Consider the following 15,461-nt stretch of genomic DNA (forward strand, 5'->3'; position numbering starts at 1 on the left):
AGACAAATGTTACACACCAAAAGACACAGAAAAGTCTGACTACCTTGTTTTCAAATTTTAAAATGACTTGGAAAATTCATTGCTATATCTAAACTGCCACCCATAAGGAATCCTCCAACACAAACCCATCCATCAGACTGTCTACCATGCACATCTGCTGTGGTTGGGAAAGGCCACTGAGAATTAACAGCTCACATCACTCACTATTTCGGGAGAGTGTTTTGTAACACTTAGGAGACCCTCATCTAAATACTGATATTTTTTTAAAGGCCTGTGATATCATTAAGAGAACACAATACAGAGACATTTTACAATAAAATATTTTATCATGCTCATGTTTAAAAAGCTAATGCTTAAACGCTTATGCTAACTAATGAATATATTTCATAGCAATTTTATTTTTGCACAGAGGCCAAAGAAGCAAAGTGATGGAAAGTGTCAGGAAATTACTTTTCCATTTATTTCAAAACTAAAAGTGACACATATGGTAAAGTCAAATAACCAAGGGATATGGAAATTTAAACATAAATGTCTAGTCCACAATGCACTTTTTAAGGCAGAAGAAGTTATTAAAGGTCTTTGTATGCTTCTATTAAAGAAGTAACATCATGCACTTTGCAATAAGACAACCTGGATTCAAACACTGTTTCTGCCTCTACTAGCTGTGTGATGTTGTGTGAGTACATTTAATTCTCTAAGTCTCAGTTTCTTTTTTTTTCTCAATGACATGGAATTAATAAGAATATCAACCCCATAGAGCTGCCTGGGATTAAAGGAGCTGACAAAGGTCAGGAAGTTAACACTGTGCCTAGCACATGGTAAGTGATTATCCAATGTCAGCCATCTGTAAGTGGGCTGAGATGGCTGGCACATGTCAAACTCCCTGATCCCCTAGTTTCCTAAGATCATTTTGATCTTAGCAGATTCCTGAATGTTTCCAAATAAAGTGAGGGGGGAAAAGCATATTTTAAGCAGTCCTATAAATTAGGAGTATGGGGGGAAAAAGAAAGGGTAGGGAAGAAAGTTAATGAGTGACTTTATTAAGGAACCTAATCAAGTAATAGAAAGATCCCATCAACACATGGCAAAGGGATCATGATCCGGTCAGAAACATCTCACATTCAGGTCATGGTATGTTGTTATGGAAAAGGCTACAATTAACACAGCAAATGTTTACTGAGCCTCCACTATGTCACCAGGGTTCTGGGCAATGCTTTGCAGATTACTGCAACTAATGGGCACCACAGCCATAGGAGATGGTGTGGGTAAAGGCTTAATAGAACTCTCTATCCTTCAGTAAGGACAAATTTGAGCCTGGGTGAGTCTCCCTAGAAACCTGATGAGGGTTGAGTGTCAGTTGTATTACTAGGTGGCATTCTTACCTGGAAAACCTCACGTTCACAGGAGCCTGGAGGGCTACAGTCCATGGGGTCACAAAGAACCCAACACGGTTGAGCCACTAACACGTTGTTTGTGGTCAAAATGGTTTCTGATGGTTAAACTGCACGCTTATAAACACCTGGTGAGAAGCCACAACTTGAAGTGACTCGTCAAGTATGACTCTTGAAGAAAGGGGGTACGTATTATGGGAACGTTGGAGGTTATGCCGAAGAGGTTGTTCTGAGAAAGGGTGTCTTCTTTGCAACACGGGACTCTTTAGCCAAGGGGGACTCACATCTGCTCTCTCCCTTCACCTGGGGGCAGAGCCAATACCAGCAACTACAGCTTGCTGCTGTTGTGTGGCCTGTTGCAAGGACCACCCCATTGAAGAGGGGACCCCCCTGCTTCCCGGCAAGCACAGGGTCTCCTGGCCTATATTGTTCTAATGAGCTTGGTGTTGGCATAGTCTATGGTGATTTTGTATGTTGGACTTTCCTGATGGCTCAAATGGTAAAGAATCTGCCTGGAATGCAGGAGACCCAAGTTTAATCCCCAGGTCAGGAAGATCCCCTGGAGAAGGGAATGGCAGCCCACACCAGTCTGTATAGCTAAGAAGACATTCTGAAACATAATTAACACTGTTGTCCTTGCACATAAAAATTAACAGTAAATTCTAAGCATTCTCATCACAAGGGAAAATTTTTTCTCTTTCTTGAATGTGTATCTAAATGAGATAACTAATGTTCACTAAACTAATTATGGTAAACCTTTTACAATGTATGTAAGTCAAATTATTATGCTGTGTATCTTAAACTGACACAATTATAGCTCAATAAAACTGGAAGAAAAGAAAAAAAAAGAAGACATTTTGGTAAGTATCACAGGTAAATAATACAATCATTTCTATTGTTATAGAGGAAAGAGAAATTTAACTCTTCCCCAGTCGCTCAACTGGGCTTTCCTAGTGGGGAAGAAACCACCTCCTAATACAGGAGATTCAGGTTCAGTTCCTGGGTCAGAAGGTTGCCCTGGAGAAGGAAATAGCAACCCACTCCAGTATTCTTGCCTGGAGAATTCCATGGACAGAGGAGCCTGTCAGGCTACCTTCCATGGAGTCACAAAAGAGCTGGACACTACTTAGTGACTAAACAAAACAAATCTCTCAACTAGCCCGTGGCAGGATCAGATCTGAGTGGGGACTGGGTTTTGAACTACCTCTCCAGTCTACTTTTATAGCATTGATATTGTAAATTACTAGTTGTATGAACTTGGACATGTCAAACTCCCTGATCTTAATCTTTAAAAAAAATAATAAAGGTTTTTAACTCTTAAGTATGTGTTTGAAGATTGGAAATAATGTACAGGAAGAAGTTGGCACAGAGCGTTTCCTAAGCAGAGCCACCTGAAGGCAGTTACCCTGCCCTCTGGCTTAACCCAGCAGGGATTCCCACCTACAGCCGAGTAGCATCTGCAGAACCAAAGGCACAAGCTTGATCTTCTCTGAGCTGAACAACCAAGTGACCTCCCTGCCTGCTCCTCTGTGCCTGGCCCCTCGCGTGACCCACTTTTTCAGACTCTTCATCAATACCCTTTCATCCTGAGCCCAGCTGTCTAAATTCTGAATTAATTGGGAGTTTAGACTGTGTGCCTTTCAGTCTAAGTGACTCTCAGGCCCTGCACTCATGTCTTTGCCAGACTCTGTGCCCTACAGGCAAACCCGCCTGCCTGCCTGCCTGCTGCTGCCTGATCCCAGCCTCTGCCATGCCCCTGAAACACAGTTTATCAGAAATTACTAAAGTCATGGATGAATGGATGGATGGATGCCTTCAGTTTTCTGGTCAGGGTTCCTGGCTCTATATCCACTCCCTCATCCCATTATGGCCTAGGAAATGTGGATGGTAAAGAAATATTCAAAATCATTTAGGAGTATATTTTTTTACGAAAAAATGAATAATCAAAGGAAAGTTAACACATGAGATCATGAAAATATGAAAGAAACATACCCAGACAACAACCCTACCTTCCCAGAAAGCATTTAGGGAACGTAGTCAGTTTTCTTTTTCTGTCTTTGATCAGATTTCCTTGTTTGCACATCATTTTATAAAGTTTCTCACCCTGTTCGGAGATCATTACCCAAGTGTCTTGCTCCATTCCTAATTTTAAACCTGTCAAAAATGAAAACACAGGACAGGTCACTGAAAAAGTCCCTTCATTTGTTCATACATTCATAAAACAAAACATTCTTTGCATGTCTACCACGTGGTGGGATTTGTGGATATAAAGCTCGTGTGATAGGACTCTGGATGACAAGAAGCTCACATGGTACTAGGAAGACAGTCAAGGTGAGATGCCTGCAGCCAAAGGGCACCTCTGTGCAGACTGTGCCCTAGACGCACACGGTTTGGCTGCTGGAGGAAGAGGAGCTGTATCTCAGACTCCGTGGACCCCTTTAGTAGGAATCAAGGTTATACCCAGTTGCTCAGTCATGTCTGACTCTCTGCAACCCCATGGACTGTAGCCCACCAGCTCCTCTGTCCATGGGATTCTCCAGACAAGAATACTGGAGTGTGTTGCCATTTCCGTCTCCAGGGGATCTTTCCAACCCACAGATCCAACCCAGGTCTCTGATATATCTTGCACTGGCAGGCAGGTTCTTTACCACTAGCACCACCTATGAAGCCCTTTGTAGGATGAGATCAGCACAGCTAGACAGTGGCACTGGAGACACCCTTAGAGGAAAACCTGTGCTATGGGAGAGAAATGGTCACAGTACCTAACCACTATCTTAGGGAAGTTTCACGGATGGACCATATTTGAATGCACTGATACGGACAGGATTTCCAGAGAAAGAACGTCTTCACAAAGGTCATCTGAAGGAAGAGGCACACAGCCCTGGGTTTCAGGTGACAGGACAGGAGGTGGATGGAGGGGTGGGCGGGGTCCTTGCTCATCAGCAGTCTCAGTGTATTTCGTGCCTTCGGAACTGGGGGAACATCTATGAATTTTAACCAGAGGGAGGGGGAAGGCAGGAAAGTGCAGGAAAGTTTTGATGCTTTGGAAACAAAGCTCAGAGGACAGTATAGGGAATAAACTGAAAGAAAGAGGGTTTAAGAAGAGAGAGACAATTAGGAGGGATCCACTAAAGTTTAGGCAAGTTCAAATGTCTGTAAACAATAGCAGGATATCGGGAGAAGAGGATAAAGTTGAGAAATACCTGGGAGGTGGTATTGTTAAGACATAGCAATGGGTTAAATGTGGATGCAGAGAGAAGAAATCAGGATGGCTTCCAGACAGTTGATGGGAGAACTGAAGGGTGATGGGAAGGCATCTTGGGCAAAGGGTTTCAGGCACAGAGAAAACCAGCACTGAGTAGCTTGAGCTTGGATGTTCACATGCAGCCCAGGGGGGTAACTGAGAAAGTGAGCATGGAGCTCCAGAGAGACAAGAAGACTGGACACAAAGACAGAACCTGGCAATAAAGAGCGGAAGTTAGTCTGACAGGGACAGACAATGCAGGCCAGGAAATTTAGAGGCGACCACTGCCAAAGGTACAATTCTGGCCACACGGACAATCAGTGGATGGGACTGGTGAAGAAATGTGGCAGAAGAATTTCTTGAATTCTTTTTTTAGTCTTCTAACTACTAAACTTCTTACTAAAATGTTATTTACAATGGAGAAGTCACTAACATTTGCCAATAACAGTGAATAATCCATTAAGAATAGAATAAGCTGAGTTATAGAAGTTAAAAGGCAGAGTTAAGAATAATATAGGTAGAGTTATAGACTGCTTTGTTTTTTGTTTTCTTCCCTTTTTTAGGTCTTGGATGTATTTATATGCATAATCAGTTCAAAAAAAAAGCTAAGGTTCAACTTGATGAAAAACTGACTCTATCTTTTAAATGATTTGCTATGTTCCTTGAATGGACTGCTAAATTCAACAAAACCCAAAGTGTCAGTTATACATTCATGATCTTTGTTTTAAAGTTTTTCTGTCTGGTTCTTCATCTAAGATCAATCAAAAGAGTATTTTTAAATGTTTTAGAAATTCTTATTAAAATGTATACTGTGACTAATCTAATCAAGGTAGTAGAAATTTTTACATTCTTCAAGGGGAAATATCTAAAGATGGAAGGAAAAGCTCTTTATGTTCTAGAATTTTATCATTAATCAGATATTTTTTACCTAAATCTCTGGGAAAAGGAATAAACACTGTCACATTTCTCATCAATTATTTGATAAAGAAAATAGTTAATTATGAAAACATTTCTAATTCTATTTCCTGGCTGAATTACAGAAATAGGAATACTTGCAGGTAAACGTCACACACTGAATATCACCAGACCAAATGCTGTTTGCAAATCTTGACAAAAATATGAAGCAAATCTGAGCTAGACCTCCCCATGTGAACAATTTCCTTCAGAGTTACATGACATTGATTCAATGACACTGTAACAACACTTAAAAAAGTTAATATGCATGCAAAATGCCTTATTTTATAATTAGGATACTAAAATATTTGACCAAGGAACTTTAAGTGTACTGGTAAAGACAGGGGGACAATTGGTGTAGGGCTCCAAATACTGAATTATATTATTAAAGCGTGCTTCTTAAAGCAAAACTCTATAATGATTCTTTAGAAATGAGCAAGAATAAAGTGTGACCATATATTAATCCATATATGTGAAATCTAGAAAAACAGTATAGATGATCTTGTTTGCAAAGCAGAAACAGGGACACAGATGTAGAGAACAGACATACGGATACCAAAGTGGAAAGGTGGAGGAGGGCTGGACTGGAGATTGGGACTGACATATATCCACTATTGATATGATGTGTAAAATAGATAACTAATGAGAACCTACTGACTAGCTCAGGGAACTCAACTCAGAGCTCTGGTGACCTACAGGAAAAGGAAATCCAAAACTGAGCGGATATCCATATAGTAGGGCTGATTCACTTTGTTGTACAGAAGAAACGAGCACATTCTAAAGCTACTCCAGTAAAAATTTTAAAAAAGTAATAAAGTGCAAAGAAAACTGAACACATTTTAAAGCAAGTAAAACTATTTGCTGTAAAGTGAATGTCTGTATGCCCCCAAATGTTGTCCCCAGTAACTCAGCAGGTAAAGAATCCTCCTGCAATGCAGGAGACAGAGGAGACACAGGTTCAATCCCTGGGATCCCCTAAAGGAGGAAATGGCAACTCATTCCACTATTCTTGCCTGAACAAGAGAGAGGAGCCTGGTGGGCTACAGTCCAAAGGGTCACAAAGAGTCAGACACGACTGAACAACTAAGCATGCATGTCCCCAAAATTCATATGTTGAAACCTAGTTCCCAATGTAATGGCTTTAGGAGGTTGACCTTTGGGGTAATTAGTTCATGAGGGTGGAGTCCTCATGAATGAGATTAGTGCCCTTATTAAGGAGATCTAAGAGAACTCTTTCATGCCTTCTGCTAGGTGAGGACACAGAAAAAATAGTCATCTACGAACCAGGAAACAGCCCTCATCATATACTGAGTCTTGGTCTTCCCAGCCTTCAGAACTGTGAGAAATAAACTTCTGTTGTTCATAAGCCACCTAGTGTAGGGTTTCTGTTACAGCAGTCTCAACAGAATGAAGACACTGTTTAAAACACACTGCTAGCCACAATCTAATTATTTGCTAACTATATAAGATTTTCTTTTACTTGATTTCAGTAACAACATTGGAAATATTCAAAAAGTATTTTAGCATGGGCTAACATCACCTAGTTAAAGTAAGTGAATGTCAAACACCATCTACTTCCTCATAACTTTTCCTCATAACTCCCATTTTCTGCTTTCTTGTTAAATTTGAAACTTCACAAAGTATTATAATGCTCAATCCATATACGCACCTTTCCGCCGTTCTCGTTCTTTCAAAATAGCTTCAAACCATTCATGTTTCTCTTCAGGTGTTTTTGCCATACACACAAACCATTTATTTTTGGCTGTGTTATGTATCTTCCATCCATTAACAACAATGTGTCCACTGCTATGGAAGTCAGCTGAAAATTAATAGGTAAAGTGAAAGAACAAATGTAATATATATTAGAGCAACACAACTATTCATATCAAAAAAGCTCCAAAACCACTGAATTCTTCAAAATATCTTTATACATGTGTATTGAAGAACATAAAATTTTTAAAAATAAAGAAACTTTTATATATTAAATGCTGTCAGACCTAAAAAACGGAACATCCCTAACTCACAACACTAACAGTCGAACTTTTAAAAAAATCTATTCAGTTGTAGGGGACTCCTGGTACCTCAGACAGTAAAGAATCTGCCTGCAATGTGGGAGACCCAGGTTCAATCCCTGGGTCAGCAAGGGATTGACAATATATGGGGTTGCAAAGAGGTGGACACAATTGAGTGACTAACATTTCATGTCATTTTTCTTTTCATTCACTTTTAATGAACAGTTTAAGAATTTCCATCTTATTCAATTCAAATCTGACTACTGTACTGCAACCTATGGTTTCCCCAACACTGCACTACAGACCACATTTTTTTTTTTTTAATTTTTATTTTTCAGTGGGTTTTGTCATACGTTGATATGAATCAGCCATAGAGTTACACAAATTCCCCATCCCGGTCTCCCATCCCACCTCCCTCTCCACCCGATTCCTCTGGATCTTCCCAGCCCAACAGGCCTGAGCACTTGACTCATGCCTCCCACCTGGGCTGGTGGTCTGTTTCACCACAGATAATATACATGCTGTTCTTTCGAAACATCCCACCCTCCCCTTCTCCCACAGAGTTCAAAAGTCTGTTCTGTACTTCTGCGTCTCTTCTTCTGCCCTGCATATAGGGCCATCGTTACCATCTTTCTAAATTCCGTATATATCTGTTAGTATATTGTAATGTTCTTTATCTTTCTGGCTCACCTCACTCTGTATAATGGGCTCCAGTTTCATCCATCTCATTAGAACTGATTCAAATGAATTCTTTTTAACGGCTGAGTAATATTCCATGGTGTATATGTACCACAGCTTCCTTATCCATTCATCTGCGGATGGGCATCTAGGCTGCTTCCATGTCCTGGCTATTGTAAACAGTGCTGCGATGAACATTGGGGTGCACGTGTCTCTTTCAGATCTGGATTCCTCAGTGTGTATGCCCAGAAGTGGTATTGCTGGGTCATATGGCAGTTCTATTTCCAGTTTTTTAAGAAATCTCCACACTGTTTTCCATAATGGCTGTACTAGTTTGCATTCCCACCAACAGTGTAAGAGGGTTCCCTTTTCTCCACACCCTCTCCAGCATTTATTGCTTGTAGACTTTTGGATAGCAGCCATCCTGACTGGCGTGTAATGGTACCTCATTGTGGTTTTGATTTGCATTTCTCTGATAATGAGTGATGTTAAGCATCTTTTCATGTATTTGTTAGCCATCTGTATGTCTTCTTTGGAGAAATGTCTGTTTAGTTCTTTGGCCCATTTTTTGATTGGGTCATTTATTTTTCTGGAATTGAACTGCAGGAGTTGCTTGTATATTTTTGAGATTAATCCTTTGTCTGTTTCTTCATTTGCTATTATTTTCTCCCAATCTGAGGGCTGTCTTTTCACCTTACTTATAGTTTCCTTTGTTGTGCAAAAGCTTTTAAGTTTCATTAGGTCCCATTTGTTTAGTTTTGCTTTTATTTCCAATATTCTGGGAGGTGGGTCATAGAAGATCTTGCTGTGATTTATGTCAGAGAGTGTTTTGCCTATGTTCTCCTCTAGGAGTTTTACAGTTTCTGGTCTTACATTTAGATCTTTAATCCATTTGGAGTTTATTTTTGTGTATGGTGTTAGAAAGTGTTCTAGTTTCATTCTTTTACAAGTGGTTGACCAGTTTTCCCAACATCACTTGTTAAAGAGATTGTCTTTTTTCCATTGTATATCCTTGCCTCCTTTGTCAAAGATAAGGTGTCCATAGGTTCGTGGATTTATCTCTGGGCTTTCTATTCTGTTCCATTGATCTATATTTCTGTCTTTGTGCCAGTACCATACTGTCTTGATGACTGTGGCTTTGTAGTAGAGTCTGAAGTCAGGCAGGTTGATTCCTCCAGTTCCATTCTTCTTTCTCAAGATTACTTTGGCTATTCGAGGTTTTTTGTATTCCCATACAAATTGTGAAATTATTTGTTCTAGTTCTGTGAAAAATACCGTTGGTAGTTTGATAGGGATTGCATTGAATCTATAGATTGCTTTGGGTAGAATAGCCATTTTGACAATATTGATTCTTCCAATCCATGGACACGGTATGTTTCTCCATCTGTTTGTGTCCTCTTTGATTTCTTTCATCAGTGTTTTATAGTTTTCTGTGTATAGGTCTTTTGTTTCTTTAGGTAGATATACTCCTAAGTATTTTATTCTTTTTGTTGCAATGGTGAATGGTATTGTTTCCTCACATTTTTTAGAAGTCAAACATTCTTGGCCTCAGGCCAACTACACAAATAAACTAGTTGTCAGGAAAGAATACAAAGGATCTGGCACTACTTTTTGAATGGCTTTCCAAGCCTGTACCAATGAAAATTAATTCCAGGAGGTTCAACGCTTTCCTATGACAGCTCCTAAGCTGGATGTTTTAATAGCATCATGATCAAACTACAATATACATTATGGACACAACTACTAGTTTATGACACTCCCAGCTACTTTTGTATCTCTGTGTTTAATGTTAGTGTTTAACATGGTTTGGGTTTCCCTCATGGCTGAGCGGTAAAGAATTCACCTGCCAATGCAGGAGACACGGTTCAATCTCTGGGTCTCAGTATTCTTGCCTGGGAAATCTCACGGACAGAGCCTGTCAGGCTACAGTCCATGGGGTCACACGAGTCAGACATCACTTAGCAAAAGATGGAAGGCAAAAGGAGAAAGGGGCAGCAGAGGATGATGTGGTTAGATAGCATCACTGACTCAACAGACATGAATTTGCGCTAACTCCAGGAGATAGTGGAAGACAGAGGAGCCTGGCATGCTTGCAGTCCATGGGATCGCAAAGAGTCAGACACAACTTAGCAACTGAACAACAACAAACTAACACGGTTCAGGTGAAGATAATTTTCCGTTTTAAAAGAGTCCTCCTCTCTCTTATCTTCCCTCCCTCCTCCAACTATTCTGGCCTAACAAAGTATTTCTAAGCTCAAATTCACTGCAGACGAATTATTTGAGTGAAAAGTCCATCTTATAAGGGAGTTTATTATTGCCATTCCATTTTAAATTTACCAATCAGTTACCTGTGCCATCATCCACATTCTCCACTTCCATCACCTCTGTATTGATCCGGCCACGAAAAAGGTACCGATGTCCATCAGTAGATGCTTTGCTATTTTTCAACCGTCTTACAACAACAGAAGAAAATCACACACACAAAAAACGTGGTTACTAAACTTAAGGCAAAACCTTGTTAAAGCAAGATAATTTAAGCCATTCTTTGAAAAGGAGATGCTAGTTCTGTCAACAATATCAAACGTTAAGCTCTTGGTGTTTTTTAACTTGTATTCTGGCATTCATAGCAGCTCAGGCTGCTCTATAAGGTGGTGCTAGACACTGAAGCCCTGAGCCAAGAACAACACACAGGTGAGAGGGTGAATACATGCTTTTGCTCAGTACATGACATCAAAGATCCCCAATCACACTCTGACAGACACTCTAAACCGGTTATTCACCATTTCACTTCATTTCTCAATTTTCAGTAACTAGCTGGTAATTTTTTCTCAATCTCTGATAAAATTCAGTTAATACTTAGGATCCTCTTCAAAGAGACTTGGACTGTGCTGGAGGTTATTAAGCATTAACTAGCTCTAAAATATTTTCCCCATATTGTTGTAATATGATAACTGTACACTTGAAGCATAAGTCTCTCAAATACAGCTATAATCCTTCATAAGGATTCTATTTATTTATAAAATAGCCCAAAACATTTCAAAATTTTGTGTATAGTACACTAGTACCAGCCTTTGATCTCAAAAACTGAGCAACACAAAGTAAAAAAAAATTCAGGTTCAGATGAGCATTTGAAATCATGAATTAGGCAGTTATGGATATATTTATACTTGAATCACTGGACACTCAGGGGAGATTGCTTTTAAAATATATTAAAGAGGAAAGATTTTAAGAAATAATTCAAGAAGATTAAGCAACATTTAATCATCCAAGAAACTTCAATTGATCTGAACTATTTAATTTGACTTGCTGACAAAAGTCTGCTAACAACTGAATATACTAAAATTATTAATATATATTTCATAATATATACTTAAATTATTAATGTATGGTGTTACATATACACACTAAGCAAAAGTTAAGTTGTCAAGTGCATTAATGCAGAGCTTTCTCCCCTCTCCTCCTCTGAATTTACATGTATTTGGTCCATTTTATATATACATTAAGGCTATTTGCCAAGCAGCAGTATTTTGATTTTATAAAACTTTCCCTATCATTTAATTTAACAGTTACAGCCATGAGACCATGAATGGTAACATCATTTGTAGAGTAAATTTTGCAAAAGCTTTGACCTTGAGGGCAGTAATATATATAAGGATGAGAACACCTCTAATAAAAAAAGATCTCGTTCTCAAACAGATGTCTTTAATAATCAAACCTAGATGGATGTGTTAATTTAGTGGGAGAATCCTTCCACAATGTGTATTATATTAAATCATCACATTGTACACTTTAAATATCTTATAACTTTGTCAATAATACCTGACTAAAATTGGAGAAAAAATAATTGCACCTAAACAACCTGAATCACCTTATGATTTTTTTATTCATCCCTTTATCTTAAAGTGTTCTTCTTTTATTTTTTGTCATCTTTCATGAGGCACACACATTTTATCACAATCTGCAATAAAGGTGGGCTTTGAATTAGAACTAAATGGGTCCAAAATTCATTTCTGTAACTATTATGTATGGGAAAGTTACTTAACCTCTCTGTGACTCAATATCCTTCTCCACAAAATGATGATAATGAAAATACTTATTTTATAAATTTATCAGGAATATTATATAATTAATTCATGTGATTCTTTAAGATTATGCCTGGCAGAGAATAAGCATTTTTTAAAAATTTTTCTTGGAGTACAGCGGTTTTACAATGTTGTGTTAGTTTCTACTATACAACAAAGTGTGTCAATTAAATGTACACATATATCCCCTCATCTTGGATTTCCTTCCCATTTAGGTCACCACAGAGCACTGAGTAAAGTTCCCCATGCTAAACAGTCAGTTTCATTAGTTATCTCTTTTATACATAGTATCAATAGTGTATATATGTCAATTCCAATTTCCCAATTCATCCCACCACCCCTTTCCCTTCTTGGTGTCCATATGACCTTACAATTTTTAAAGAGCTTCATACAGGTAGAATTAACAGCCTCTTCTAGATTTTCCTGAAACCCATGTCTACTAATCCCAATCTTGCTGCTAAACACAAAAAATTGAGAAGAGCATACTACAAGAAATAAATAGGTTCATTTTCACAGGTGGTAAAAAGGAATTTTTTGAAAAGCTCGTTAAGATAGAGAGACAATAATTTAATTATTTCCTGACTCTAATCCTAACATGTTCTCTTTCTTAAAGTAGCAAGGAGAAGGGGCTGAGAATACATGGAAGTTTACTGATGAGGTCATGGAAGCACAGAGAAAAAGCTGAATCTGTGAAGTGGATAAACAGTTTTTAAAGTATTCCCTGTCTATGTTCTTACCTGTGTTTTCTTTTGCAATACACCAAAAGATTATCAAAAAGAAAAAACACCCGCTCTTGAATATTTCCAGAAGAAATTTTCAGTAAGACTCCACACATCAGCATTTCTGTACAGGTATCAGTAATGTTGGACCCCTAAATCAGGAAAAATGGAGAAAACAATGTCTGATTACTTAACAGAAACTTTCACGTACTAAGTCTTTTTCCTCCTGTTTTTATTTCAAGATGCAATATACAAACAGGATAAAAGTTCAAATAGTTTAAGCTTAGGTATCCTTCCCTCCCAGTCTCCTCCAGGTGACTATAAGTAAGTACAGCTCCTCTTAAGAGATTCCATGTCTTCTTTAGTTATTTTACACATGTGTGCATACACAGCATATATAACGAATTTTATCTTTGTTCTCTAAAAAGGAGATGATTTCAAACTAACTCATGACATGAATGTTCCTAATATTCAGTTTTCCTCTTCCTCCTCTTTCCTTGGTCTGGGAAAAAAGCTCCATGAACGTGTACGTGTAATTGGCAAAGTACATGTAATTGCCAATTTTTAGCAGGTCTCAATTTATATAAAATTGTTCCTCCATACCCAGGGGGAATGGTTCCAAGACCCCCAAAGATATCAAAATCTGAGGGTGCTCAAGAGACATAAATAAAATGGCGTAGTATTTGCATATAATCTACACACAATCCCTGTACATTTTAATGTCAAGATTACATCTAAGATCTAATACAATGTAAAGTGGAAGTGTTGGTCACTCAGTCAGGTCAGACTCTGCAACCCTGCGAACTGTAGCCCACCAGGTTCCTTTGTCCATGGATTCTCCAGACAAGAATACTGGAGTGGATAGCCTTCCCTTCTAGGGGATCTTCCCCATCCAGGGGTTGAATCCAAGTCTCCTGCATTGCAGGCAGATCCTTTACCATCTGAGCTACTAGGGGAGCCAATACAATGTAAATGTTACATCAGTTCAGTTCAGTTCAGTCGCTCAGTCGCTCGTGTCTGACTCTGCGACCCCATGGACCGCAGCAGCCAGCAGCCAGGCCTCCCTGTCCATCACCAACTCCCAGAGTTTACTCCAGCTCATGTCTATTGAGTCGATGATGCCATCCAACCATCTCATCCTCTGTTGTCCCCTTCTCCTCCGGCCTTCAATCTTTCCCAGCATCAGGGTCTTTACAAATGAGTCAGCTCTTTTCATCAGGTGGCCAAAATGTCACGTAAATAGTCATAAATACAATGTAAATACTATCTAATAGTTGCTGGTGCAAGTTTTGTTTTATGAAACTTTGTGGAATTTTTTTTTTTCCCAAATAGTTTCAACCTGAAGTTGGCTGAAACTCTGGATGCAGAACCCGGAATAGAAGAGGCCAACTGTCTCCACTTCTAGGATGGAGAGGAAGATAAAAGAAGAAATAAAAGGGAAAAAAATCTATTTAAAGAGAGCAACCTTCCATAAAACCTTTCACCACAGTTATTAAAAGATGCACTGGCACGCTCATTCATTGAATAAACCCTTACTGAGTGCCCGTGAAGGTCATATGATCAGCAACAAAACTGATTCTTAACACAAGTGCTAATCATGGGAGGTTGAGAGGAGGAAGAACAACAGAGCAGAAGCCTAGGCCTCTGAACCATCAACAAAGGGAAACTGCCCACTGGGAGAACCCACACACGAGTTGTCATGTGAACTGATCAGAAATGTCTATTTTGAGCCACTGGGCTTCCCCAGTGTCACAGTAATAAAGAATCTGCCTGTGATGTAGGAGCCACAGCAGACACTGGTCCAATCCCTGGGTCAGGAAGATCCCCTGGTGCAGGACATGGCAACTCACTCCAGTATTACTGCCTGGAGAATGCCATGGACAGAGGAACCCAGTGGGCTATAGTCCAAGAGGTCACAAAGAGTTGGACATGACTGAAGCGACTTAGCAGGTCATAAGTGTTGTTTCTACAAACTAAACTAGCATGACTAACTTGTTGAGTTGGAACAAAAAAAATGGGCAACTTTTCAGTAGAGCTCTGTTAAGTGTGCTCTGTAAGAATACTTCTGTTTTAAATATGTCTGATCTTTTCTGATATTTAAAACCGAGAACATCAATACTAATTTCATATTTGCATACTAACAATGAATATTTTTCTGATTAATATTAAAAATTTAAATTAAAATAACTCCTATAACTATAATAAGAAACTTCCCAAAGGAGAAGTTAATTAAGACAGTGTCACTGTGCTAATCTGGGTATCTATATTACAAACACATTTTACATTTGAAATACTTCCCTCTCTCCCTTCATCATAAGGGTAGAAATGGATAGAAATGGAGATCTGTCAAACATTCACACAATTTCATATATTTTGCCATG

At 38.9% G+C, this 15,461-nt stretch overlaps 1 protein-coding gene across 4 annotated transcripts in view; it reads right to left on the bottom strand.

Annotated features, from left to right (window-relative positions):
* Positions 1 to 15,461, bottom strand: part of PREX2 (phosphatidylinositol-3,4,5-trisphosphate dependent Rac exchange factor 2) — a 303,314-nt gene that overhangs the window by 187,930 nt on the left and 99,923 nt on the right. For all 4 annotated transcript variants that reach the window (XM_065902847.1, XM_065902846.1, XM_065902845.1 and 1 more), the window contains 4 exons: positions 13,099 to 13,232; positions 10,628 to 10,731; positions 7,259 to 7,408; positions 3,401 to 3,545 (listed from right to left, as the gene is read on the bottom strand). In XM_065902847.1, the coding sequence (XP_065758919.1) occupies positions 3,401 to 3,545; positions 7,259 to 7,408; positions 10,628 to 10,731; positions 13,099 to 13,232 (533 nt within the window). The remainder of the gene's footprint in view (positions 1 to 3,400; positions 3,546 to 7,258; positions 7,409 to 10,627; positions 10,732 to 13,098; positions 13,233 to 15,461) is intronic.

This window comes from Muntiacus reevesi, chromosome 12 (genome assembly GCF_963930625.1).
Source record: "Muntiacus reevesi chromosome 12, mMunRee1.1, whole genome shotgun sequence".
Taxonomy (NCBI): Eukaryota; Metazoa; Chordata; class Mammalia; order Artiodactyla; family Cervidae; genus Muntiacus; species Muntiacus reevesi.